This window comes from Vitis vinifera, chromosome 9 (assembly GCF_030704535.1).
Source record: "Vitis vinifera cultivar Pinot Noir 40024 chromosome 9, ASM3070453v1".
Taxonomy (NCBI): Eukaryota; Viridiplantae; Streptophyta; class Magnoliopsida; order Vitales; family Vitaceae; genus Vitis; species Vitis vinifera.
The window spans coordinates 6,654,399-6,678,159 of record NC_081813.1 but is presented as its reverse complement, the minus strand read 5'-3'; the positions used below and the strand labels follow the sequence as shown (position 1 = coordinate 6,678,159).

General features: G+C 34.1%; 4 protein-coding genes across 7 annotated transcripts; 1 reads left to right on the top strand and 3 right to left on the bottom strand.

Moving 5' to 3' along the window:
• Positions 1 to 403: 403 nt before the first annotated feature.
• LOC104880262 (EPIDERMAL PATTERNING FACTOR-like protein 8) lies at positions 404 to 1,413 on the bottom strand. The gene is made up of 2 exons (XM_010656488.3): positions 1,074 to 1,413; positions 404 to 937 (listed from the first exon to the last, which is right to left on the bottom strand). The coding sequence occupies exons 1-2, from the start codon at positions 1,174 to 1,176 to the stop codon at positions 702 to 704; spliced, it is 339 nt and encodes a 112-aa protein (XP_010654790.1). The 5' UTR covers positions 1,177 to 1,413; the 3' UTR covers positions 404 to 701.
• A 5,119-nt stretch (positions 1,414 to 6,532) lies between these two features.
• LOC100266263 (26.5 kDa heat shock protein, mitochondrial) lies at positions 6,533 to 7,962 on the bottom strand. The gene is made up of 2 exons (XM_010656487.3): positions 7,514 to 7,962; positions 6,533 to 7,419 (listed from the first exon to the last, which is right to left on the bottom strand). The coding sequence occupies exons 1-2, from the start codon at positions 7,806 to 7,808 to the stop codon at positions 7,013 to 7,015; spliced, it is 702 nt and encodes a 233-aa protein (XP_010654789.1). The 5' UTR covers positions 7,809 to 7,962; the 3' UTR covers positions 6,533 to 7,012.
• Positions 7,963 to 10,909: 2,947 nt separating this feature from the next.
• LOC104880261 (uncharacterized) lies at positions 10,910 to 14,893 on the top strand. The gene is made up of 4 exons (XM_019222327.2): positions 10,910 to 11,111; positions 11,980 to 12,330; positions 12,439 to 12,519; positions 12,804 to 14,893. Exons 2-4 carry the CDS (start codon positions 11,984 to 11,986, stop codon positions 14,686 to 14,688), a joined length of 2,313 nt encoding a protein of 770 aa, XP_019077872.1. The 5' UTR covers positions 10,910 to 11,111; positions 11,980 to 11,983; the 3' UTR covers positions 14,689 to 14,893.
• A 4,913-nt stretch (positions 14,894 to 19,806) lies between these two features.
• On the bottom strand, positions 19,807 to 23,363 carry LOC100250951 (uncharacterized). 4 transcript variants are annotated; one of them, XM_010656481.3, is made up of 7 exons: positions 23,232 to 23,363; positions 23,040 to 23,136; positions 22,141 to 22,205; positions 21,628 to 21,886; positions 21,363 to 21,453; positions 20,136 to 20,244; positions 19,807 to 20,058 (listed from the first exon to the last, which is right to left on the bottom strand). In XM_010656481.3, the coding sequence occupies exons 3-7, from the start codon at positions 22,195 to 22,197 to the stop codon at positions 20,005 to 20,007; spliced, it is 570 nt and encodes a 189-aa protein (XP_010654783.1). In that variant the 5' UTR covers positions 22,198 to 22,205; positions 23,040 to 23,136; positions 23,232 to 23,363; the 3' UTR covers positions 19,807 to 20,004. The 4 variants fall into 4 exon arrangements, with proteins under 4 accessions (XP_010654783.1, XP_010654784.1, XP_010654785.1 ...); XM_010656482.3 differs by having other exon boundaries at positions 20,136 to 20,202; positions 23,232 to 23,362; XM_010656483.3 differs by lacking the exon at positions 22,141 to 22,205 and having other exon boundaries at positions 21,628 to 21,881; positions 23,232 to 23,362.
• Positions 23,364 to 23,761: the final 398 nt, after the last annotated feature.

Here is a 23,761-nt window from a genome sequence, read left to right as displayed (position 1 = left end):
CTTTGCATTTTCCTTTAATTCTACCAAAACAAGCATATCCTTAATATAATTTCTAAATTCACCAACATCAATTGCAATATCCATGCTCCAATATTTAGCTTATTATGCACTTTAAGTCCCTAGTAGACAAGTGTGATACATTATTCCAAAATTTACTCCCAAAAGTACAGCAACACCCACTTATAATTTTCTATAAAATCAAAACCCATGACACTGAACTTCTGAAAACCACAATGCAATTGTACAAATAAGAACTGTTCCTCATCCTAAGTATGGAAATACCCCATGTATAAACTAGGGTTGATGATCAGAAAGAACTATAATATATAGGTGACTTTTGAAGAAACCCATGATGTACTAAAGGACAAAGAAAACGGTACTCAAGGGAAAAACCCACCTGCCTTTGAATGGTGTTTGTCCTGTTTACACCCATTAAATCAAAGAATGACTGATCAGGTTGTGTTTCTGAATCACCATAATTTAAGTTATGGAGACAATAACCATGACACGCCCCATGTTTGCTTGTACGTATTTATAAAAAGTAAAAACACACAGAGAGTTTACAGGGAGAGAGAGATAGAGATCATGCAGCAATTTTCATGAAATAGTAGTAAAATATCAGAACAAAAAAGGGTTATCATCAGAGTTGAGGGAGGGAAGAGTGGACTAATTTCTCTGTGGGGTTATCATCAGAATGATGATCAAGGTTGAAAGAGTTTGTCCCCACATCTGCATTTCCATGAAAGGAGATAGTAGTTATCGTCTTCTCCATGAGAGGAAGCTCCCACAACCTTCTTTTGACGGGGAGGAATCACCAGAGTGGCCATGCAAGGCCTGCAATTCAAGCACTTGTTCACACACCGAGGAGGCTTTGACCCCAACACCATTTTCTTTCGCTGCTGCAGGCTCTCGCTGTAACTTGAGACTTCTGACCCAGCTGCCCCACATGCAGAAACAAAAGCAAAGGTCCAGAACTAGAACTAGTAACTACTTCAGAAAAGAAAATTGAAAACACCCAAAAGCTGCATATTCTCAGTGAGGAAGTAGAGGTAAGAAGAGATTGGTTGTTTTACCTGATTTGAAAGGCAGCAGAGAGGTAAGAAAAGAGATGAGAATCAGAGCGATGACTGCAACTTTCAGGCCATGTGGGTGCGTTGTTGAAGAAGCCATCAGCATGGGGTGGACCTTTTCACAGTGATGGATCTTATATATATGTATGTTAATAATTTCAGAAGAGAGAAGATCAGAAGGGAACTGTTCTCTGGAGTTTGAAGGAATGGGGGTTAGGGTTGAGTGTTTCTTTGAGAATGGAGGAGTGAGGAGAGAGTGATTGGCAATGGGGTATTATATTGAAAAGGATTGGGACAAGATTGTGGGTGTTTCCTGAAGAAGGGACATGTCTCTGAAGCAGACACCCACAGTAGAAAAATTAATGAACATTTGGGAAGTCTTTTTGGGAACTGGTGCACCTGACTTTAGGTATTTAGTGGGTGGGGGGGAGGAGAGGTGACCATTTGATGAACTTTTGCTATGCATGACTTGACCATCCTTCAGAGGGTCTTTGAATCATCCCATTACCCTCCTGCCCAACCCCATCACCCCTTCTCCTTCCCTCCTCTCTACTTCTCTCCCTTTCATTTTTTTTTTCTTTTCTATTTTTAAAAATAAAAGTAATAATAACTTACAAATAAAATATCAACTTAATTCATATTTTTTTAAATTATTTTCAAATTTTGAAATGGTAAAATTAATTTTGGGGAATTATTTAAGTACTAGACTTTTTAAATGGAAAATAATTTTATTATTTTTATAAGTATCCATATTTTTTTAATCATTTTTATCTTTTACAATTGTTAAATTCAAAAATATTTTTCATTGCAAGTTAGTAACATATGATTAATTTTGTATAAAACCAATTTTATTGGTAATTTTTTTCGAAAAAATAAGAAAATACGTTTGACAACCAAAAATTGTTTTTTATTTTCTATTTTAAATAACAAAAAATAAAATATTTTCAAATAATATCTTTTAATTGTTTTTTTAAAGTTGAGTTTATAAAATAATTATACAAACATATAAAATGATTAAAAATAAAACACTTTATTTTTAAAACATATTTAAAAATATTAAAAATATCAAATCAAACGCAAGTGAAATCAATATAAAGGATAGGTAGAAGAAACATTTGGTCTATTTAAGAATTGTTTTTTATTACAATTTTTTGTTCTCTAAAAAAATTATAAAAAATATGTTTAATAATCATAAACTATTTTCTAGGGTATTTTCAAACAATATTTTTTAATAGTTTTCTATTATTTTTACTTATTTTTTAAAGATTATTTTAAGAAATAATTATACAAATACATAATATGATTAAAAATAAAATATTATATATAAAAATTATTTGAAAAATATTAAAAATATGTTAAAAAAATTTAGGTTTTCAAATTAAAAATAATAATAAATAAATAAAAGCAGTTTTTGAACATGCAACTTGTCCTCTTATTCTTTTGGTTCTGAACTAAATTACTTTTCAACTTGCCACCTGTCCTTTTTTTTTTTACCTCGTATCCACTGTGTTTTTACCCCCTCATTTTCACTCCCTTTATTCAAACTTTAGTCGACACTTCTGCAGAGAAATTATACGATCAAAAAGGAGAAATAAAAAGAAGGAAAATCATAATTCTTTGAAATGCCTTTTTAGTTTGAAAGGGACATAACTTCTATTTTCTTTAATAAAAATTTAAAAATATTATATACATTTGTCGTTTTACCTAGTGCTTATCAATTTCCAAGAAGTCTTCAGATATGTAATGGAATTTAATTTTTTTCAAAATACCAAAAAATTAAATAAATAAATATATATGATGAAATTTAAATTATTAATCAAGAATATATGAGGGTATATAAATAATGAAACTTAAAAATATATACCAAAAATACCCTTCTGCAGATGAAATTATTGGAGAGAGGGGATAGGGGAGTGTAGGTCAAAGTTGCACCCTTTTGCAGGGATTTTTTGGGACGAAGGAGTTGAAAATGGGGGGGGGGGGGGTGGGGGCTGTATTACCTTTTTCAGTGTTTCGTTTGGACTTTCAAAGCCTCCAACCAAGCACTAATTTCTCAAAAGCAGCACGATCTTACTATTTCCTTTGGAAACTGCACCAATTTTTCCTCTTCAGCCAACTTCATTTTCATATTTTACTACTATTAATAGAAGGATTAGGTTTCCTCGATAAGTGTTTTCAAAAACCTAATATTTTAAAAATAGCTTTTGAGAATGATTTTGAGAATTTATTATCTAATATTTTGTTAAAAAAATCTATTAAAAAACTTAAAAAAAATTTAACATATTTTTTATATTTTTAAAAATAATTTGTATGACTAGTGTTTTATTTTTAATTATTTTATATGTTTGTATAATTATTTTTTTAAAAGTAATTCTTAGAAAATAAGTATAAAATATATAAAATAATTAAAAAATAATTTCTAAAAACATCTTATGTTTGTTTGGCAATTTTGAATAATAGTTTTTAAAAAATATTTTTTGATGTTTTGTGAAATAAAAATTTGCTTGAAAACCTAAAATTTTTTAATATTTTAAAAATAATTTTTTATATTTACTATCTTATTTTTAATTATTTTACATGTTTGTATAATTATCTTTTAAATCCATCCTAAAAAACAATTAAAAATATTTAAAAATATTCTTTCAAAACATTATATTTTATGTTTTTAAGAAAAAAAAAACATAAAACAATTTTTTATTATCAAAAGTCTTTTCCTATTTTTTTTTAATTCTAGAGAACAGAAAATTGTTTTCCAAAACAATTTCCAAGTAGACTATTTGTTTTCTATTCTTAAAAATAAAAAATAAGAAATAAATTTTTATTATCAAATGTGTTTTCCTAAATTTTTCTAAATAATAAAAAACTATTTTTGAAAATAATTATCAAATAAACCTTCAAATTTTATCCTACACTCCAAAGGGTTTAAGTTTAAATTTCAATGAGCTTCGATTTTGTACATTAAATTTTTCCTAATTCTACGTTATTAAGCATTTGGAGGAATAATAATTGACATTATCAACGGTTAGGCCATGCCCATTACAAAATGTGATGATTGACACTTCAAATTTCACTACTCTTCCACCCACCAATATCGTATGGTTTTAAGTCATAAACCCTAAAGAGAAAAATATAAAAATAAGATACAAGCACCATAAAATTTATCCCCTTCTAAATTCAATTTGTAATGCTAATTTTCTTTATTTGTAAATAAAATAAATGATTTGAAGAGTCATTGGATAAATTTATTTTAAATTTTAATATTCTTTGAATTTAATAAAAAGTAAATAAAATATTTATATTTATTATAATTAAATTGAAATTAACAATTCCATTTTTATATGTATATAAGATCAAAATATATAAGATATTTATCATAATTTGCAATATTCTTTATAACAATGTGAGGAACGATATATTTGTACTTGTTCCGTCTTTTATGTAATGTATTTGAAATTAAAATAAAATCAAAATATATAAAATGTTTATCATAATTTGCGATCTCCTTTTTGCATATGATAACAATGTGACGATCAATATTTGTACTCATTTTGTCTTTTATATGATGTATTTGAAATTAAAATAAATGAGTTACAAATAAATTCATCAAGGTTAAATTTAAAAATATTTTAATGTAATCTTTTCTTGTTTTCCTACTTTTAGCACACAAAATAATTTTTAAGTTAAAATTTTATAAGCTTTATTTATTTCTAAAATATATTTATTTTCAATATAACTAATTTTTTAAAATTTGAAAAAAAAAATATCTCCCTATTTAATTTTTTTATTTTAAATTAGGGTGAGACCAACATATCTCGAGCCGGCTCATTCCTGTCCTGTTACACAAAGGGTCAGGTACCACTATTCATGTCATATATATATATATAGATTTTTAAATCTTGTCGTTAATACCTCGGACTAATTCGTTTGTCGTGGTAATTCAACGGCCGAGATCTCATGTTAGGTACTCAAATCGGTAATTTAGCATTTTGTTTGTACAAAAAGAGTTGGTCAACGCTGTGGATGGTCCCCATCGGTGGGATCCAACAACTAACCCACTGAGTCACTGACGAGAAAATGTACCAGCACGTGCAAAAAATCAGACACGGATATCTCATCACACCAGTAATAGTGCCGTGTAAGCACTTGATGAAAAATCCTAAGGAGAATCGGACGGCAATGCGATTAAAGGAGTGTAGAATCCCTGTCCACACCACCGAATCTTATGGCCATCTGATGGTTCATTTTTCCTGATAAGGACGTGAGAACGGTTCGGATTTCATGTCATTGTCCGTACATGCCCATGTTGGTCATCTAATCAAACGTCATTCAAAGCCCCGTAAATTTATCTGAAAATGACATTACTTCCCTTTTACTGTTTTTTTTTTTTTACCGCGAGTGTGAAGTTTACGTTACTGTTAAAATCATAATTCTGAAACAGGCATGTGTCAGTTCGCCCGACGTCTTTTCAATGTCAGAAACTGCTTGCCCCCACCTTAGTACTCCTCTGGACCCTTCTTCATCTCATTTTTCATTACGCGTGCTCATTATATTAATTATTTTTATTTTTAAAAAACTAATTTAAGCAATTTGTGTAATGGTTTCGTTTGCTACTTTTTTTTTCTTTTTTTCTTTTTAAGATTTTTTGAAAAATTATTTAATTGAGAAAGTGTTACAAATCACATCCAACTCAATCAACAAAATCACATTTATCATAAATCAAAATCAAATTCATATGCGGTTAGTAATTTTAAAAACATTCATCGAAACGATAAAAAATTTTTAAATATTAAAAATATTATAAACGTTTTTTAAAATTGCTATCAAATAAACTCTAAAATGAATAAATTAAAAGGAACACTTGATTTGTTAAGCAAATGATGAGAACTCTCTCTAATCATTATTCTTTACGTCTACATTTGCTTGTAAATAGTAAATTATTGGAGTTGGGTGGGTGTTTAAGTCGGACTGATTCAACCTGATCCAACATAATAAAAAATAAAGGGAAGCAGATTTTTAGAGTTGAACATCTCAAAAACCACCCTAATAAGTACATAAATAAAATATCTCTTTCACCTTTTTTTTTAATTTTTTACTTTTGGAAAAAGAAATATCAAGATAGCTCGGGAAAAAAAGTTATTTGTAGAAATTGAAAGACTTTTATGCTATAAAACAAAGTAGTCCTCGTAGTTTTAGTGTGGTTCAATTTATGGCTTGAGACCAAGAATTGAACAGTAAAATAACAAATTTTTTTTTTTTTTTATATTGGGCTTTTCAAAAAGATAATTCAAAATTTTCCAACATAAATGCTTCTTGATTTTGTAAACATTATTTTGTTCGAAAGGTAGTTTAGCCGATTTAATGAAAATTTTATGATTCATGTATTTTATAATTGTTAACAACTAGAATCCTCATGATGGCCATTTTGGTCCATATATGGGTGCAAGGCTACGGTTTGTACAATAAAAAGTTCGTAAGATGGGCCTCCAAAGCTGTCCAGGCCGCAGCAAATGGACTCCCAAAAACTGACCATAAAGACCCACAATTGGGCTCAAAAAGCTAGTAGACCCAGCCCTTCTAGAACGGGCTCCAAGAGCTTTTCAGAAAACAAACTTCCCCAACTCTCATGGGCTGGACCATTGGGGTCTTGACCAACACTACTCTTAGCATGTCTTCATTTTTTGAGCAATTTTTTAATTTTTTTAATTTTAATCATCATATATCAATCCTACCTCTTACCCATCACACACTACATGTTTTTTCCCTCAGAAAATACAAAGGTTGAGACATTGCATTCAGACAATTAACATATGACGAGCTGTACAGTGAAAAGTCCAAACCCAACGAACTTTATTTTAATTTCAAACACCCCAAAGTTGCTCACTCTCTTACATTATAAACACCCCATTTCAAAGAGTCACATTCACCCACTCAGAATCAGTGGATTACTGGATCTGAACCTCCTTCACATCTTTCCCCTTCTTTTCATTCCTGGGTATAATGATGGTGAGGACACCATCCTTCAGCTCAGCTTTGATTTCTTCAATTTTGGCATCGGTAGGCAACAAGAGGCTCGTGTCATAGTACCCATAGCTTGTAGCTGACCAATGCTCATCATCTGAGCCTTCTTCCTCCTCCTCCTTGTGCTCTCCTCTTATGGATAAGATCCCATCTTCAACTGAGATCTTCACATCCTCTTTGGTCAATCCGGGCATTTCGTAGCGGAGTTTGTAGCACTGGTCCTGCTCTTTTAATCTGCCTATCAGACGTGAAGGTGCTAAATTCTCAAGTAGCCTGTTCATGTGTTGGGTTGCTTGCATCAGGGCATTTCCTATGCTTGGAGGGAACAACTCTTAAGGCAAAAAAGAAAAGGAGAATTAAGTTATTCCAAGCTAGAAAATTTTCAATGGAGTGGTTGATTTAGTGATGAGAGAAAGAATAAGTACCATTCAGGGAAGGGACAAAATCGTTTCTATTGTTCCTCCAAAGGCTCCTCTTCCTCTGCTTCCTGGGGAAGAGCTTGGGCTTTCTGTCACCTTCAGAAACAGCAACCTCTGTTTTCTCACCAGATGGCTTGTCAGAGGCAGCATCAGGCGTTGCCGAGAACCTCTTCACAATCTCCGGCCCCCACCTCTGTCCAGTCAGAGCTCTCTCACTGAGACTAGGGCTCAGCAAAGAAGAAGAAGAAGAAGAGGGAACCCTCTGCTGCAGACTCCTCAAAGCCAAACGAGCCAAGGCCATATTGATGGGTTTTGAATTTGAGGTGGATTAATTTCTTTGTGATGCTTCCTGGGCTGATAGTGATGATGTTGGGAGAATTTAAGGAGGGTGGAGAAGTCTCCAAAGGGTTCTAGGAAAAAGTCTAGGAAGGGGCAAAAATGGATCGTTCTGGGTGTTTCTGAGACATATTTGCATGACAAGTGTTCCAGATGCAAGGCATCTGATGCCACGTCTGTTTTCTCTTTCATGACCTTTTCATCTTTTATCCCTTACTTACCAAAAAGGAAATTAAACAACACTATTTATATATCATATGTGTTTATTCATAGAATTAAGTCGATAAATTTGATGATGATGTATGTCATGTCACATAAGTTGATAAATATGTGTTTATTCATTAGGGTAAAAAGGAAGAAAATATTTCTTTAACACATGGTGTTGCGCCGCTTAAGGTTTAATGGAAACAAGGTTAATTAAAGAACATAAAAATAAAACAATCACGTAAATGATACACGAGATTTTTGCGTGATTCGACCAACTATGCCTATATCTACGAATGAGATAAAATATTTGCATTATATAGTAGAAAACATTATAGAGAAGAGAACCAATCATGCCTACATCAATGAATGAGAATTTTTTTTTCTATTATATAATAGAGAACATTATAGAGTATAGAATGATATATAACTATTGTGTTCTTAAAACATCTTATATTTATCCACTCCTTTTATCTATACCATATCACGAGTCCTCTTGCTCCACCATGTATTTGTTGTTCTTCCTCATCATGTTCCATCATATATATGTTGTTATTCCTTATATCTCTATTTACTTCATATGGTCTTTACAAGTTAATTTTTGTCTCATAATTTTTTCCTCTCATTACCTATAATATTTAGGGACAATTGTGTTTTGGACCTAATTAGGTCCAAAAATTAAGTTTTGATCCATATAAGTTCACTATTTAAGCCCAAGACTTAGAGGAAATGTGAAAATTAAGAAGAAGAATATGAATTTTTTTATCTTTCCAAAAATGATATTTATTGATTATGAAAAATAAAAAAGTAGAAAAACATTAATTTAAATTTTATTCCTTTTGTAAACCTCATTAAAATTTATTTTAATTTAGTGATTTGGAAAAAAATACACAATTTTCCAAAAAAATAAAAATAAATTATTATTATTATTATTATTATTATTATTTAAAAATCAAACATCTTGGAAAATATATATATATTTAAAATTATATATGTAAAAAATAACTAAAAACATGTCAAAATTATTTTTTTTAAAAGATATATTTTTTAAAAAAATTAGTTTTCTAAAAATAATAAATTTTCAAAATAATTATTAAAAAAAATTAAAATAAAAAAGTTTGTCAAACATTGTGGTAGAAAATACTCAAAATAGTTTTGAAAGGTATATTGATCTCTTCACATTTTATATCATTCCCATCAATTATGCAACTTTTATGGGCCAAATCTTAATTTTTGGGCCCAACGGGGTACAAAAAACAATTATCCCTAATATTTATAGAGATATTTATAACAACCTTCTTTATTTTATAAGGAAGTCTGATATTATAATAATATATCAATTTAAAAAATATTCTATACAATATTTTTTACAAAAAAAAAAGAAGAAGAAACTTCCCTAATTATGAATTTGAGACACTCCCCAATCCATAATATCATTCCATTTTATTTCTTAACTGAATTGTCAGGACCTATATGACTAGGTGTGGTCTAAGTGGAAAACTAGACATGACAATAACGTGACCGATCGGATATGTGTGATTTATGCTGAAAATGAAACCAAGTTATCATGACCAATCGAATCGAGTACCGTCTGTGATGAAAACAGTGTGATTGATCATAATGGTGCGGTCTACACCAAAAACGATACTGAACTTTCATGATTGATTGGATTGGGTGTCAACTATGACGAAAACAAGATAAGATAACTACATGACTGATCGTACAAATGAGGCATAAGCAGAAAACGAAACTAAGTTGTTGTGATCGATCAGACCGTGTGCTATTTATGACAAAAACTAGATAGGATAATTATGTGACCAGTCGTATAGGTTTGGTCTACAACGAAACTCAATTTGAATTATCGAGATCTATTTGATCATGTGTAGTTTATGATGAAATTCAAATAGGAAACTAACGAGACTGATTATATAAGTGTGATTTATGCCGAAAATGAAACTCAGCTACCATGTATGATCAGACCGAATGTATTCGTATTTTGTAATTATTTTCATATGAGTATATGAAAACACGCTTTCACTTTTTTTTAATCAAATTTTAAAATTTATTACAATTTTAGTATAAATTTTTTAAAATTAGTTATTATTATTCTAAAGATAAAAAACACAAAATGTATTCAAATAAATATTAAATTATCAGGAATTTATTATTAATTAAATTTACTTCGCTTTTTTCCATACTTTCTTTCATGGGAGAATTATCTTTTGTGGATAGATGGGCCCCAAAATTAACAAAAGGTTTATATAAGTCTTCAAATTGAGTTGAAGGATATGAAATAGTAACGAACAAATATACTCTTTAAGAACACATATAAAATATTTTATAAAATTAAGTTAAATAATTTTTTTTCAAAAATACTAAATTAAATAAAAGTAGTTTTCAAAAATATTAAATTAAATATTTTTTTTCAAAAATATTAAATTAAATTAATTTATTTTTAAAAAATATTAAATTAAATAAAAGTATTTTAAAAAATATTAAATTACATAAAAGTATTTTTTTAAAATATTAAATTAAATAAAAAATATTAAATTAAATAAAAGTATTTTTCAAAAATATTAATTTTTTTTTCTCAAAATCAACAAAGGGCATTTTTGGAAATACTAAAGGATGATATCTTTCAACTCAATTTCCATATTTTCATTGGGTTTTGGGCTCAATTTGAAGAGTTACATGGACCTTTTGTTAAATTTGAAGAGTTACATGGACCTTTTGTTAATTTGAGGACCGATCTACCTTCAAAACATAATTCTTCCTTCTTTCAAAGCCACGAGGCCCACGACTTTGTAACTCTCAATGACACGTGTGTAACCTGGATTTATCCACGTATGCAATCGAAAACATAAAATTTTCCCTCTCGATGTTCCCTCTGAATCAAAACCCTAAAATCATCGTAGTACCAGCAAAATTTTCTCAGTCTGAATCTTTTGAGCCAGTGCTTTCAGATCTAACACCATGAATTGGATGGAACCCTAGACCCAAGCCCTCTCCTCGCCCATCCCTGATATCACCCCATCAACGCCTTCAACCACGTATTGGGTTATAGGTACTATTATAAGATTTTCATTTTACACATTTTTCACGGCAACCAAACACAACTTAGAGCAATGTAGTTACTGTGTTCTTATTGACATTGGCATGCGATTATTGTTCCAAATAACTCAAAATGCCTATTCTTGAGTTTTGGTTCAAGGGACTGCGAGTGACAAGCTAGTGTTAGTTTTTTTGTGAGAATGAGAGTTCCATATGCTTTGAGTTAATTCTCTTTGTGATGGGAAGAGCTTTTGGCCATTTGAATCTTTGAAACAATGTACTGTTTATACTTGTCAAAACATAAGCTTAATGCATTTTATGGTCAAAAAAGGAATTTTTTTAGACCTTATTCTCTCACTCAGATATAGTTTTTTGCGTAATCAATGAATAATCTATATGAAACCTGGTTTTGAGTAAGGCTGTGGGTGTAAGAAATGGGCGAGTACTAAAATTTATCTTATCTATAATTTCCAAGGAGTGTAATCTCTGATATAAAGTTGGCATATATGCAAATGTGGGATTTCGGTGTTTATCTTGTTCCAGTTGTTCTTTTTTTCCTTTTCTGAAAAAGAATTTATAGTTTTATCTGCTAAGTTTTATTTGAAGAAATGGTGTGCAGTAAGATCATTAGTTGGAAGTAGGGGTGCCTAATTGAAATAGCTTGACTAAGTAGGATTACAGCTTCTTCCATGAAAACAGATGCACTCTTGCCCATTAGACATGGCTTCCTTGCTGCATTGTACAAGAAATTTGATTTATGTGAGTGAACTACAGCAGGAATGCAGCTGGTTTTTATCTTGTGCAACCATATTTGAATGTATTTGTTTCCCTGGACATGTGTAAGACATAACCATCAAATGAGTCATGTTGTTTTGTATTAGGTAAATGGAAAGCAGCAGATCAATATATTGTTACCTTTACTTTGGAGGGGAGATTGAAAATGGCTTTAATGGTTCCATTGATTACAAGGGTGGATGTACTAGTGGCATAATTGTCAATCAAGGAACATCACATGCTGAATTTGTCTTGAAGGCATGTACGAAACTTCAAATTGACCCATCCGGTTTATCATTTAAGTATACCCTAAAATTTGACCCATCTGTACTCCTACCGTTGGACGATGATGATGCTGTAAATAGCATGGTCCTCTTTAGTGATGGTTTCTCGCGTGTCTATATAGTTCGAGCTTGTACAGAAGTAGAGCAAGGAGTTGCAGATGGACAAGGCACTCCGTAAGTCACACATTCACACTATCCCTCATTATTTATATTTAGCTTTATCTATTCCTTCTTTTTTTCTTCCTTCTTTAACAATGGAAAACATGAGTTTATTATATGCAGTGCAAATGTGGAAAGTCATCCTGTCCTTAGAGCTTGTAGAGAGGAAACAGAGCTAGGAGTTGTGGATGGACAAAGCACTCTGTGAGTCACATGTGCACATTGTCTCCCATTATTGTCATTATTTATTTTTAAGCTTTATCTATTTTTTATGATGACATACAATAATTTGTCAATTATGCAGTGTAAATGTGGATAATCTTTTTGTATTTAGAGCTTGTAAAGAAGAAGCAGCACAAGGAGTTGTAGCTAGAAAAAGCACTCCATAAGTCACACATGCACACTATCTTCCACTATTGACTTTATTTACATATAAGTTTTATGTATTAATTTTTATGATGACAGACATGAAGTTGTTAACTATGCAGTGTTAATGTGGAAAATCATTCTGCATCAACACCATCATCATCTCAAGGCATGAATGATGATTATACAATTCAGAAACATGGGTTGGCATCAAGATGTACAAAGTTTGAAGCAGATCCACCAGCTTCAAGTACCTCTGAGAATGCCATATTGGGTAGTGGGCAGAGCTTTGCAAATGCTGATGAATTCCGGAATGCATTATATCTTATGTCCTTAGCTGGACGATTCAGGTACAAATTTAAAAGGAATTGTCCCCGTTATGTCAGTGTGTGTTGTGCAGTTGATGGATGCACTTGGAAAATAGCTGCTTGTGGTGTCAAGGGTACCAAAATGATGAGAGTGTACACATTTCAAAATAATCATAACCACTCTATACACGAGGACTCTTCACCACTTCCTACAGTACGATTATGCAAGCTGGCGGTTCTAACTAATGACGTGATAAAGGCTACTCCTGATTGTATGCCCCGTCAAATCTGTAAGGACTTTGAAAGACAACATGGAATAAGAATGACCTATGGTCAAGCTTGGCAGTATAGAGAGAAGGTGAAAGAGAGAATCTTTGGTCTTTCAGACAACTCATATAAGCTGTTGCCATGGTTGTGCGCACAGTTAACAAAATCTAATCCTGGGACAATTGCAGAATGGACTTCTTCGGATGAGGGCAATTTTATGCAATTGTTCGTTGCATATGGAGCTTGCGTGCATGGGTTTTTGACAGGGTGTCGACCAATTATATCTATTGATTCATCAGAATTGGGTGGCCTACACAAGGGAACTTTGCTTTCAGCCTCAGCATATGATGGTGATGACAATATGTTTCTAATTGCATATGCCATTGTAAGCTCAAAAACTTATGATGACTGGTTATGGTTCTTTCAAAAGTTAAAGCAATTAGTTGGTAAAATGGAGGTGGTCATTATTTCTGATATGCACCTTGACATTGTTAGGAGTGTTGCAGAGGTGTTTGGAGTTGAAAATCATATATATTGCTATCAGCATCTAAAGGAGAGCTTCAGCTGCCAGTTAACAAAGAAGAACACTAAAGGAAGGAAAGGCAAAGAAGATGCACTGATGTTCCTTGATGCCATTGCCTATACAAGGTTACAAATTGATTACATTCGTGCCATGGAGAACTTGAGGAGATATAGTGCTAACTTGGCCAAGTGGATTGAAGATAGCGGTCCTGAACATTGGGCATTGTCTAAATTCTCTAAAAAGCGTTGGGATAAAATGAATACTAATCTTGCCGGATTGTTTGATGACTTGATCAATGAGGATCAGCATCACAGCATATTTAACTTTGTTGTCAAACACATGGAGAAGCTAGCCTCTTTGCTAATTGAATGTAAAGCAGCAACACAGAGTTGGAAGAGATTCATTAGCCCAAAAATTGAGGATAAAGTCTTGCTAAACATTGCCAAAGCTGAAGCATTTACAGTTATTCCCTACACAGATACATTTAAGGTCAAAACTAGAGATAGAAGTCATTGTGTTGACTTGAAGCAACATACCTGTACTTGCTCAGCTTGGCAGATGTTAGGAATCCCATGCGAACATGCATGTGCAGTCATACAGATGATGAACCAAGACGTTTATGGATTTGTTGAAGAGTGGTTCCACTTGCCAAAGCAAGAAATGATTTACTCTGGCATATTGCATCCACTTGATTTTGACAACATGCCAACAGTTGATTCTGATGGAAATGTGAAAGACCAAAATGGTGTCACATATGCTTCTCTTGATCCTCCTACCATGAAACGCCGTATTGGGAGACCCCCACACCAGCGAAACAAATTCCAGTTCAGGGAAAAAGGAACTGTATTTTGTTCTCACTGCAACGGGGCTGGACACAATTGTACTACCTGCAAGAATCCAACTACTTGATTGGATTATTTGTAGGATTTGAATTCCAGCTGTTGAGGACACCTGGGTTGATTATCTTTTCCAAACTTCCATTCCAGTCATTGGTAACTCATTTTGGTATGGTCCTTTTGTTTGTTAAGTTGCTTACAACTTTGTGTACTCAAAAGTGATATAGAAATGTACAAAATTAATCTGTTTTGGTTAGGTACAATTTGAAGTTGGTGTAGCTGATACTGGTGTTTGACTAACAACTGTAAGATTGATCAAATGACTTATTTCAGGTGCATTACAGAGGTTTGATTCTTAATGATAATAACTTAAAATTCTTCACTGCCAGGTATGCATTCAGAAATTGAAATGCTGTGTGTGTGTGTTTTTTTTCCTTGGGTAGATTGAATGTGTGTATGTATACCTCTGACTCCACCATTTTACTTTACGGAAAACTCAAATCCAGTATATCAAATGATCTCACATAGGGTATGGATAAATCTATAGCGGGCTGCTTAGAGGGTTGGGAAATAGGATCTGGTACGGAGAAAGAAGTGCCACTGTTATCATTATGAATCACTGATATGAATTTACAATGTCTTTCTGGCAGTTTGCGTGGGATTTTGTGAAGGAAGATGTGTTGAGATTCTTTAGGGAGTTTCATGAACATAGTAAATTTGTTAAAAGGCTAAATACAACTTTTTTGGTTTTAATCCCAAAAAAAATGGGGGCTGAGGATTTGAGGGATTTCAGGCCCATAAGTTTAGTGGGAAACCTATACAAGTGGTTGGCTAAGGTTTTAGCTAATAGACTTAAAAAGGTGGTTGGAAAGGTGGTTTCTAAGGCTCAAGAGGCTTTTGTGGAGGGGAGACAAATTCTAGATGCAGTGCTAATAGCTAATGAAGCCATCGACTCGATTCTAAAGAATAATGAAAATGGGATCTTGTGCAAACTTGACATAGAGAAGGCATATGACAATGTGGATTGGTCCTTTCTTCTTACATTAATGCAGAAAATGGGTTTTGGGGAGAAATGGTTAGGGTGGATCAAGTGGTGCATATCCACTGCAAGTTTCTCTGTGTTGATTAATGGAACGCCTAAGGGTTTTTTCCAAAGCTCAAGGGGTTTAAGGCAAGGTGATCCTCTCTCACCTTACCTCTTTGTGATTGCCATGGAGGTTTTCAGCTCATTCCTTAAAAGGGCTGTGGATAATGGTTACATTTTGGGCTGCGAGGTGAAGGGAAGGAATGAAGGTGGGATTCAGATTTCACACTTGTTGTTTGCCGATGACACTTTGGTGTTTTGCCAAGCCTCCCAAGATCAGCTGACTTACCTAAGTTGGCTGCTAATGTGGTTTGAGGCAGTTTCGGGGCTGAGAATTAACTTGGAGAAGAGTGAACTCATTCCAGTAGGGAGGGTAGTGGATATTGATGATCTCGCCTTGGACTTTGGATGTAAAGTGGGTAGTCTCCCGTCCACTTATTTGGGTCTTCCTTTAGGTGCTCTGTTTAAGTCAGTGGCAGTGTGGGATGGAGTGGAAGAGCACTTCCGCAAAAGATTGACTATGTGGAAGAGACAATACTTATCTAAGGGAGGAAGAGCAACCTTGATCCGAAGTACTTTGTCAAATCTCCCCATTTACTTTATGTTTGTCCTAAGATTACCAAGTTCAATTAGACGAAGACTAGAGCAAATCCAAAGGGATTTTCTTTGGGGCGGTGGCAATTTGGAGCGAAAACCACATTTAGTAAGATGGGAGGTGGTGTGCTTAAACAAGAAGAACGGGGGCTTAGGGATCAAATGCCTTTCCATTCTCAATAAGGTACTCCTTTCTAAATGGAATTGGCGTTTTGCAAACGAGAGAGAGGCTTTGTGGAATTAAGTGATTAGAGGGAAGTATGGGGAAGATAGAGGGGTTGGTGCACTCAGGAAGTGAGAGAGGCGCATGGCGTCGGGCTTTGGAAAGGAATAAGGTTGGGTTGGGATTTGGTGGGCGCGCGGACTTCTTTTAGTGTCGGCAATGGGAGGAGGGTGAGGTTTTGGAGGGATAGATGGTGTGGGGATGCCCCTCTGTGTGAGTCGTTTCCTTCCCTCTTTGCCTTATCGATTGAAAAGGAAGCTTGGGTGGCGGATGTTTGGGATCCCTTGATGCAGGGGGGTTGGAACCCTTGTTTTTCAAGAGCCCTAAACGATTGGGAGGTGGAGGAGGCGGAATTATTTTTGGGGTATCTTCACGGGAAGAGAGTCCTTGGAGACATAGATGATACGGTTGTTTGGACCGAAACGAAGAGCGGCATTTTTTCGGCCAAGTCTCTATATCTTGCTCTAGAAGCGGACTGCCCTACTTCTTTTCCATCTAGTTGCATTTGGATGGTGTGGGTACAACCCAAAATCAACTTTTTTGCGTGGGAGGCCGCATGGGGTAAGGCGCTAACCCTAGATCTTGTTCAGAAAAGAGGATGGTCATTGGCAAATAGATGCTTCATGTGTATGGAAAAGGAGGAGACCATAAATCATCTGCTTCTTCACTGTTCAAAAATAAGGGTCTTATGGGAGTTGCTTTTTTCTTTATTTGGGGTGTCTTGGGTATTGCCGTGCTCAGTTAGAGAGACTCTGCTTAGTTGGCAGATTTCTTCTGTGGGCAAGAAACACAGGAAGGTGAGGAGAGCGGCTCCCCTTCATATTTTTTGGACGGTGTGGAAGGCGAGAAATCGATTAGCTTTCAAGGATGATAAAATATCAATACAAAAATTGAAATATTCCTTTTTATGCTCTCTTTGGTCTGAGGCAAAGCTGTTTATAGTAGAATGCCCTCAAACTTTGGTGAATTTTATAGATTGGTTGGGATCATTGTAAGGTTTTTGGGCCTTTTGGGTGCTTGGGTCTCTTTCTTTGTCTTTGGCTTTTTTGATGGTGGGTGTATAGGTTTGTATACCTTGCATAGGTTGTATACCTAGAGTCGCTCTTTTGGCGTCTCTTTATAAATGAATTTTCTTTACTTATAAAAAAAAAACAGAATTTAAGAAGTGCATAATTGAAAGTTTCAACAAAAATACATCATAAAACATTTTTTTTTCAATACCTTGTTTTGAAATATATTTAGAGATTGATTTTAAGAAGCGCTTTTAACCTTTCTAGTACTTGAAAGCGTTTTTTTGGTAAAAAATAGACATTTAGTAAGATTTTAAAAATTACTTTTGAAAATCTAAAAAATCACTTGAAGTGATTTTTGGAGTAGCATGTGAGAAATGAATTTTCAAAAATTTAAAATTACCCAAAATAATTGTAAAGTGACTTCCGAGGCCCCCTTCCTTTTCACAATCCTCTCCTCCTCCACTTTCCACGGTATGAGCTAGACTCCCCTACTTCACCCTTATTTGGTTCCAACAGTTCTCTCTTCTCCTCAACACTGAACTCTATAGATCCATAACTTGAGGTAAACTCTCCTTCTTTTCTGTTTGGTTGCCTGGAAAATAGTAACAAAAATTTTCATATATCATTATTTTATCCTTTGTTTTCCTTCCATAACAGAGTGAGATGGGTTTTTTTCTTCTTCCTTTAAATTTTAAATTTGTTATTATTTCATTTTCTGTTGTCTCCTTATTTTCATTTATATATTTTCTAAAGAAAATGTCTTAATTTTCTCGGCATTTCTTTGTAAGTTTGGTTTATATTAGGTTAACATCTATGGTTGTTTTGTATTTTTAGCTGGAAACAACATAATCCTAATATTTGGAATTGTTATACCAAAAATGGGTACATTATCTGTTTCAGAAATGGTTGTAACCAGATGCAACTGCTCTGTTTGGGTGAGGAACATTTGGCTGACGAAAAACCATTCACTCCCTCCTATTTGAACATGATGCAATATGTGAGGTAAATTCGCATATAAAAAAGATATGAAAAAAAAGGAGCAACAGAGCATGCTGTATTCACTGGATGTAAATACAAGAAGTGCTGGCAGTGGTTCTTAATAGTCAAAATCAGTACGTATTATTTGGTGTTGATGAGTTCTCATTCTATAAATGTCCTTATATGTTTTATTTCATTATAATTTAACCTTGAATTTGACCTTCAACACTGAATCTGACCCGTAGACATAATGACAAAACTGCTTTACATCTACAGATTTAGTTTGATCATTTATAGGTGTTGAATGTGGTTTTTGTTTTGCTGATAAAGCTTATGGTAATGTGTGAGATGGGTGTATAGAAAGAAAAATTTAGGCATTACCTGTACAATAAGATACATATTTGAACAGTTGTTTTGCTTGGTGGGTTAATATTGGATTCTGTAACCCACATTCCTATCATGCATTCTCCTTTGGGAATTGGACTGGCCGTTCTTTAGGGTTCATTCATTCAATGAATTGCCAACATCAACCATCCCCTTTTGATTAATTTGTGGACCCAATTTGTCTTTTTTCATTATTATAACTCTCATTGTAGACGAAAGGGATGGAACCATGATCTTTGAATGATATATGCCTTTCATTTCAAATTGTATATCCCCATCTACGTCCCTAACTGGACATATCCAATCTTCTGGATGTGGTTGCCAATAATTGCTTGTTGTTGGACTTCAATTATTGTGAAGAGACCGACAATCAAATCGATATGCTGGTTATGATTTATGAGTATCAATTTTGTTTTTTTTACACCTACTCATAGACAAGCATCTTTTGTTTTTTCCTGGTTCATTGTAATTATAGTACAATATCAGTATTATGATCAATTGAATTCAAATAAAGGAGAAATCACTGATTATCAAGCAAATTGAGCTTATTATCCTGTTGGTTAGTGATGTTTATTTGGTTTCCCCATGTGGATGGTTTGTACCGAGCCATTGATACGCATGGAGCAGATTTGATTCTTTCTTGTATTTAGTGGCTTCATGGTTATGCAAAGTATTAGAAGCATAATTGCAGTGTAAGAAAGGCCTCCATTCCCCTCTCACCTAACCTCTCCACCTTTTGTATCTCATATGCATTTGTTCCCCGCAACATAATTTAATATGATTTTTTTAGGTAAATATTATTTAGTCAAATTAGTTGTCTTCAAATGAAAAAAGATTTGTGACTTGAGTGAATTGGTTCTCATAATGCATGAGTTCCTTTTTCATATGAAATTTGGGTGCAGTTTGAGACAATTCTGAGCCAATGCTGCTGTATATATAACATTGAAAACAATACAAGACATGTCTTGGAGGCCTATGAACTGAAAACCATAGGGCAGGCACTAGAAAAATGATGTTACAGTTGACATACAAACCCCTCCTTTCCTTATTGCCTTCTTTCTGTAGAAGCAGTTTCCCGTGTTACAATAGTTGATGCAGCTTGCCTTCAAATTCTCAATCATACAGCCCCTCCCGATCCCAATCGTCCACCAGAAAATCTACCATTTCCTGTCAGATTTGAGACCAGGTTCCTGTTAGGCAAAATGTTTCATTCGAACCACCTTATTGTCAGTGGGGATACTTACAGAGAGAGGAACCGGCTGGCGAAATGGCTTGTTGCTTCCAAGTAAACTGTCATAGGTTGCATTCCAACTGCAAAGCCAGAAATGTTTAACCATGGAGAGACAATAAGTTCTGACAAGATACAAGAAACGAATTCATGAATAAACAATGCTTAATTCTGTGGTGAAGAGGCATGTGTTTTGGAGATGATTTCCCTAGATTCTACACACAAATGCTTCCAGGAAACCTAATCACAAAGGTACTCAGCCATGCCCAAATTAAGGTTCATTCCAAGAATTTAGACATCAAAGGCAAGAGTCCTCATTACATGGCAATCACATGATGCCAAACTAACACAATAAATATGGATTAACAGAGGACTGACTATACAAGGTTTCAGGATAATGGAGAAAGTGGATTGTCATCAGAAAGGAATAGCCTTTGGAATGGTAATGTAAGTTCAAAATGTTGTTATTTCTTGGAATCCAGAGAATGGTTCCATACACATGACAAATTGGACTCATTTCAAGCACTAGAAAAAAGCATTCCAAATATTACAATGAAGCCTTTCATTTCATTGTCCATAACATTCTGGATTTGTTGCCCAATGTGGAAGAAGAAAGAATTCATCACAGAGAGGGTGGGAGGGGAGAAGTAAAAGCAAAAGCAAAACTAGAAAAGAAGAAGTACACAAGAGACCTCACTTTGGTTGTATAATCAAGTTCAGAAGAAAGTAAAAAAAAAAAAAAATGTTTTAGCTTGCATGGAATCACAGTATAGCCCAGCTCTCAAAAATAGTAGAAACTGTCTTGGTCTAATCTTTCCCATTCCAATGGCTAAGGGAAATATAATATTACTGCCTGATGTATTGCTATACAAATCATGCGATTGTCTCCCTCCAAGGTGGTTGGAATGTCTTGGTCTTATCATTCACAGTTCAACATGACACAATATGAACGCATGCTTCTAATACACTTCTTTTCCTTTATAAAACTTTCCCTTTTTTCATGTCTCTTGGTTACTAAACAATAAACATTCAAAGAACTAGTTGTGTTGCTTATTAAAGCAAGCCATGTGCCCAATTGATAGAGTGAATTTGAAGGAAGCCAGCACAAGACGGCTGTGCCTAAAATGACACCTAGATTAAAACCTGATAGGTTAACTTGCGTGCATTGTAAGTAGGTCTAAGGGTTATATGCCCATGTCCAACTCACAGGCCCTCTTTAGTTTGACTAATTCAGAAAACTCACTTTATTTTGGGTTCTTGAATCTGTTGTGCCTGGTTGTCAGACCTTTTATTCCTTATCCAATTCTGTCTAGTTTGATTCCAGAGAAGAAGACCTGCAACCATGAAAACCAAGATATTCATATTCCTAATTAACGCAACTTTAGGTTTAGAGTATACAATGTCAAAGAAAACATGAGATAATACAATAAGAAACCAGTGACCACCCCTCAGATGTTAAAGCTTTGTCAGATATAGTCAGCCAAAATCCAAGTAGGTCGAGAGCTTGCCATGGTTTACAAATTCAGAAGGAACATTTGCACCAGCAGCACCATGAGGAACTAGAATCTGGTTTGACGTGCTAATCGATGAAATGCTTCCCTGTGACTGCATAGCACTGTTGTCCATGTCACAAGCGCTCGTGGTCCAGAAGTCTTCTGATATATTCGGTTTAGTTGATGTCCGACCTCGAATCCTCAATTCTTTTGAAGGTTCATTCAGCGACTTAATCAATTTGGGCTCACGATAGCATGCAAGAAAACTACTGCTCTGTTACAATTCACATATCCTTCTGTTACAAATATCATTTAACTGAAAAGTGATAGCTTAAAAAATCCTACTCCTTGAACCGAAACTGCAAGCACCAGTTTTGCATTCCATACTACTCATAAAATCCTTTACAAAAACATTAAAAAGGAAAAATGATCCTTCACATAAGTGGTAATCGAAACCGACTTCAATCTCTACTTATTTGATGAGATACCATAAACTCAAAGCATGATCAATGTGATACAACCGAATACCATAAACAAAGGAAAGGAGAGGAGAGAGCTGGGAACAAGCAGGTCCTGCCACTCCATCAACTTTGCTACAAGATGGAAAGGAAAGGGATATGCAAATTGGCAACAAGAAATGCATTTGAAAAACCAACATGAAAGAAGAGGAAATTGAAAATACTTTCCAAGAACAAAAACAAGTATCAGCCTGCCCTTCCTTTTTTCGGGTTGATGGTGGAGAATGGAGGGGATGAAGTGAACATGGTCTCATTTACATAATCAGAGAATCAAGAAAATGGAAAATTCAAGAAATATAAATTCAAGCATTTCACTAGGAAATTCAAAAAACACAAATTTATGCATCTTAGTCAAGATTTTGAGCTCCTTATGGCCAAAGTACAAACAGTTGCCAGAAAGATGGGGAAGTACTACTTTTGTTTTCATTATCAAGGCCGAATTCCAAATTACTGGCCATTTTCTCAGGTCCCAAATAGTAGAAAAACTAAAATTCAAACTCCTTTTTTTTTTTTCTTTTATCTCCCCCATATTTTCTCAGCAACCAAACAGAGCAATAAACCGTTCCAGCTCAATTACAAGTCGAGCCATATAGCTTAAATTCAAATACAACCAAATTTAGAGGGAAAAAAACGCAATAAACTAATATTAACAAACAGATCCACCCACGAAACCTTTTCGAAATTCCTAACCTTTAACCCTCCGTTTGGTCGCTAAGAAAAAAGAGACAAACAAAAGACAAGAAATTGAAAAAAAAAAAAAAAAAAAATCCATTGAAACAAAGCAACTACATTACATTTAATTGACCAGAAAGAAAAGCCCAAATTTCCAAAACACTAACTTCTTTATTTTTCCCTTCCATTTTCTGTGGGGACCAAACGGAAAAATCTACCGGGAGCCGGAGTACTTACCCCATCCAATAATGTACGGATCTCCTCGGCTAATGATTTCCCGGGAAAATAAAAATCCAACGGAAAACTGATTCCAGAAAGGAAATGTCAAAAACCCCTGAAAATGGAAAGTCGTAACGAGAAAACTTAGAAAATTGAAGGAAAATCAGGGGGAGATTGGCATTTTGTGACAAGGGCACCAAAATTACTGACCTGTGAAGCTCTTCCAAGGGCTTTCCCCTTTCCTTCCTGAAATCAATAGCCCTCCCTATCTCGAACTTTTCTTTATGCCCTTTTTTGGGTTGTCCTTTCCTTCTTCTCTGGGAATTACTGGAAATTGGCAAATGGATTGTAAAATGATTGGGAATGGAAATCATACGGGGCAATGGGTCGGATCCAATTCCCGTGGGTTCGTGGATAGGGTTTGACTTGTTCAAAGCAAACCCGGTTCTCAACAAAATTGACTTAAGTTGGAGCTTGATTTAAGCAACTTTAAAAGTTCAATTCAAAAATTGAGTCTAAACTTTAAGTCCAATTTAAGTAACTTTACTACGATTATTGAGGAGTCAAAAACATTTTAACCACGAGGAAACACATACATTATATTAAAATTAGGGTTTCGACTCTATCTAATCTAATTATATCTAAACTTGATTTTTTATCGGGTATGTGACTTAGAACCTGTTTAATAGTGATTTTAGAAAGCATTTTTAATATTTTTAACACTTAAATTTTTTTATCAT

Bases quoted from the DNA above. Each gene is read 5' to 3' on its own strand.
- LOC104880262 (XM_010656488.3), bottom strand. From the start codon at position 1,176: ATGCTGATGGCTTCTTCAACAACGCACCCACATGGCCTGAAAGTTGCA. The intron at 938-1,073 runs GTAAAACAACCA...CATGTGGGGCAG, and splicing joins TCTGCTGCCTTTCAAATCAG to CTGGGTCAGAAGTCTCAAGT.
- LOC100266263 (XM_010656487.3), bottom strand. From the start codon at position 7,808: ATGGCCTTGGCTCGTTTGGCTTTGAGGAGTCTGCAGCAGAGGGTTCCC. The intron at 7,420-7,513 runs GTACTTATTCTT...TTTTGCCTTAAG, and splicing joins TTTTGTCCCTTCCCTGAATG to AGTTGTTCCCTCCAAGCATA.
- LOC104880261 (XM_019222327.2), top strand. From the start codon at position 11,984: ATGGAAAGCAGCAGATCAATATATTGTTACCTTTACTTTGGAGGGGAG. The intron at 12,331-12,438 runs GTAAGTCACACA...TATTATATGCAG, and splicing joins GCAGATGGACAAGGCACTCC to TGCAAATGTGGAAAGTCATC. The intron at 12,520-12,803 runs GTGAGTCACATG...TTAACTATGCAG, and splicing joins GTGGATGGACAAAGCACTCT to TGTTAATGTGGAAAATCATT.
- LOC100250951 (XM_010656481.3), bottom strand. From the start codon at position 22,197: ATGGAGTGGCAGGACCTGCTTGTTCCCAGCTCTCTCCTCTCCTTTCCT. The intron at 20,245-21,362 runs GTGAGTTTTCTG...GTATCTTGTCAG, and splicing joins ATTCAAGAACCCAAAATAAA to AACTTATTGTCTCTCCATGG. The intron at 20,059-20,135 runs GTAAGTATCCCC...CAAATCTGACAG, and splicing joins GCCAGCCGGTTCCTCTCTCT to GAAATGGTAGATTTTCTGGT.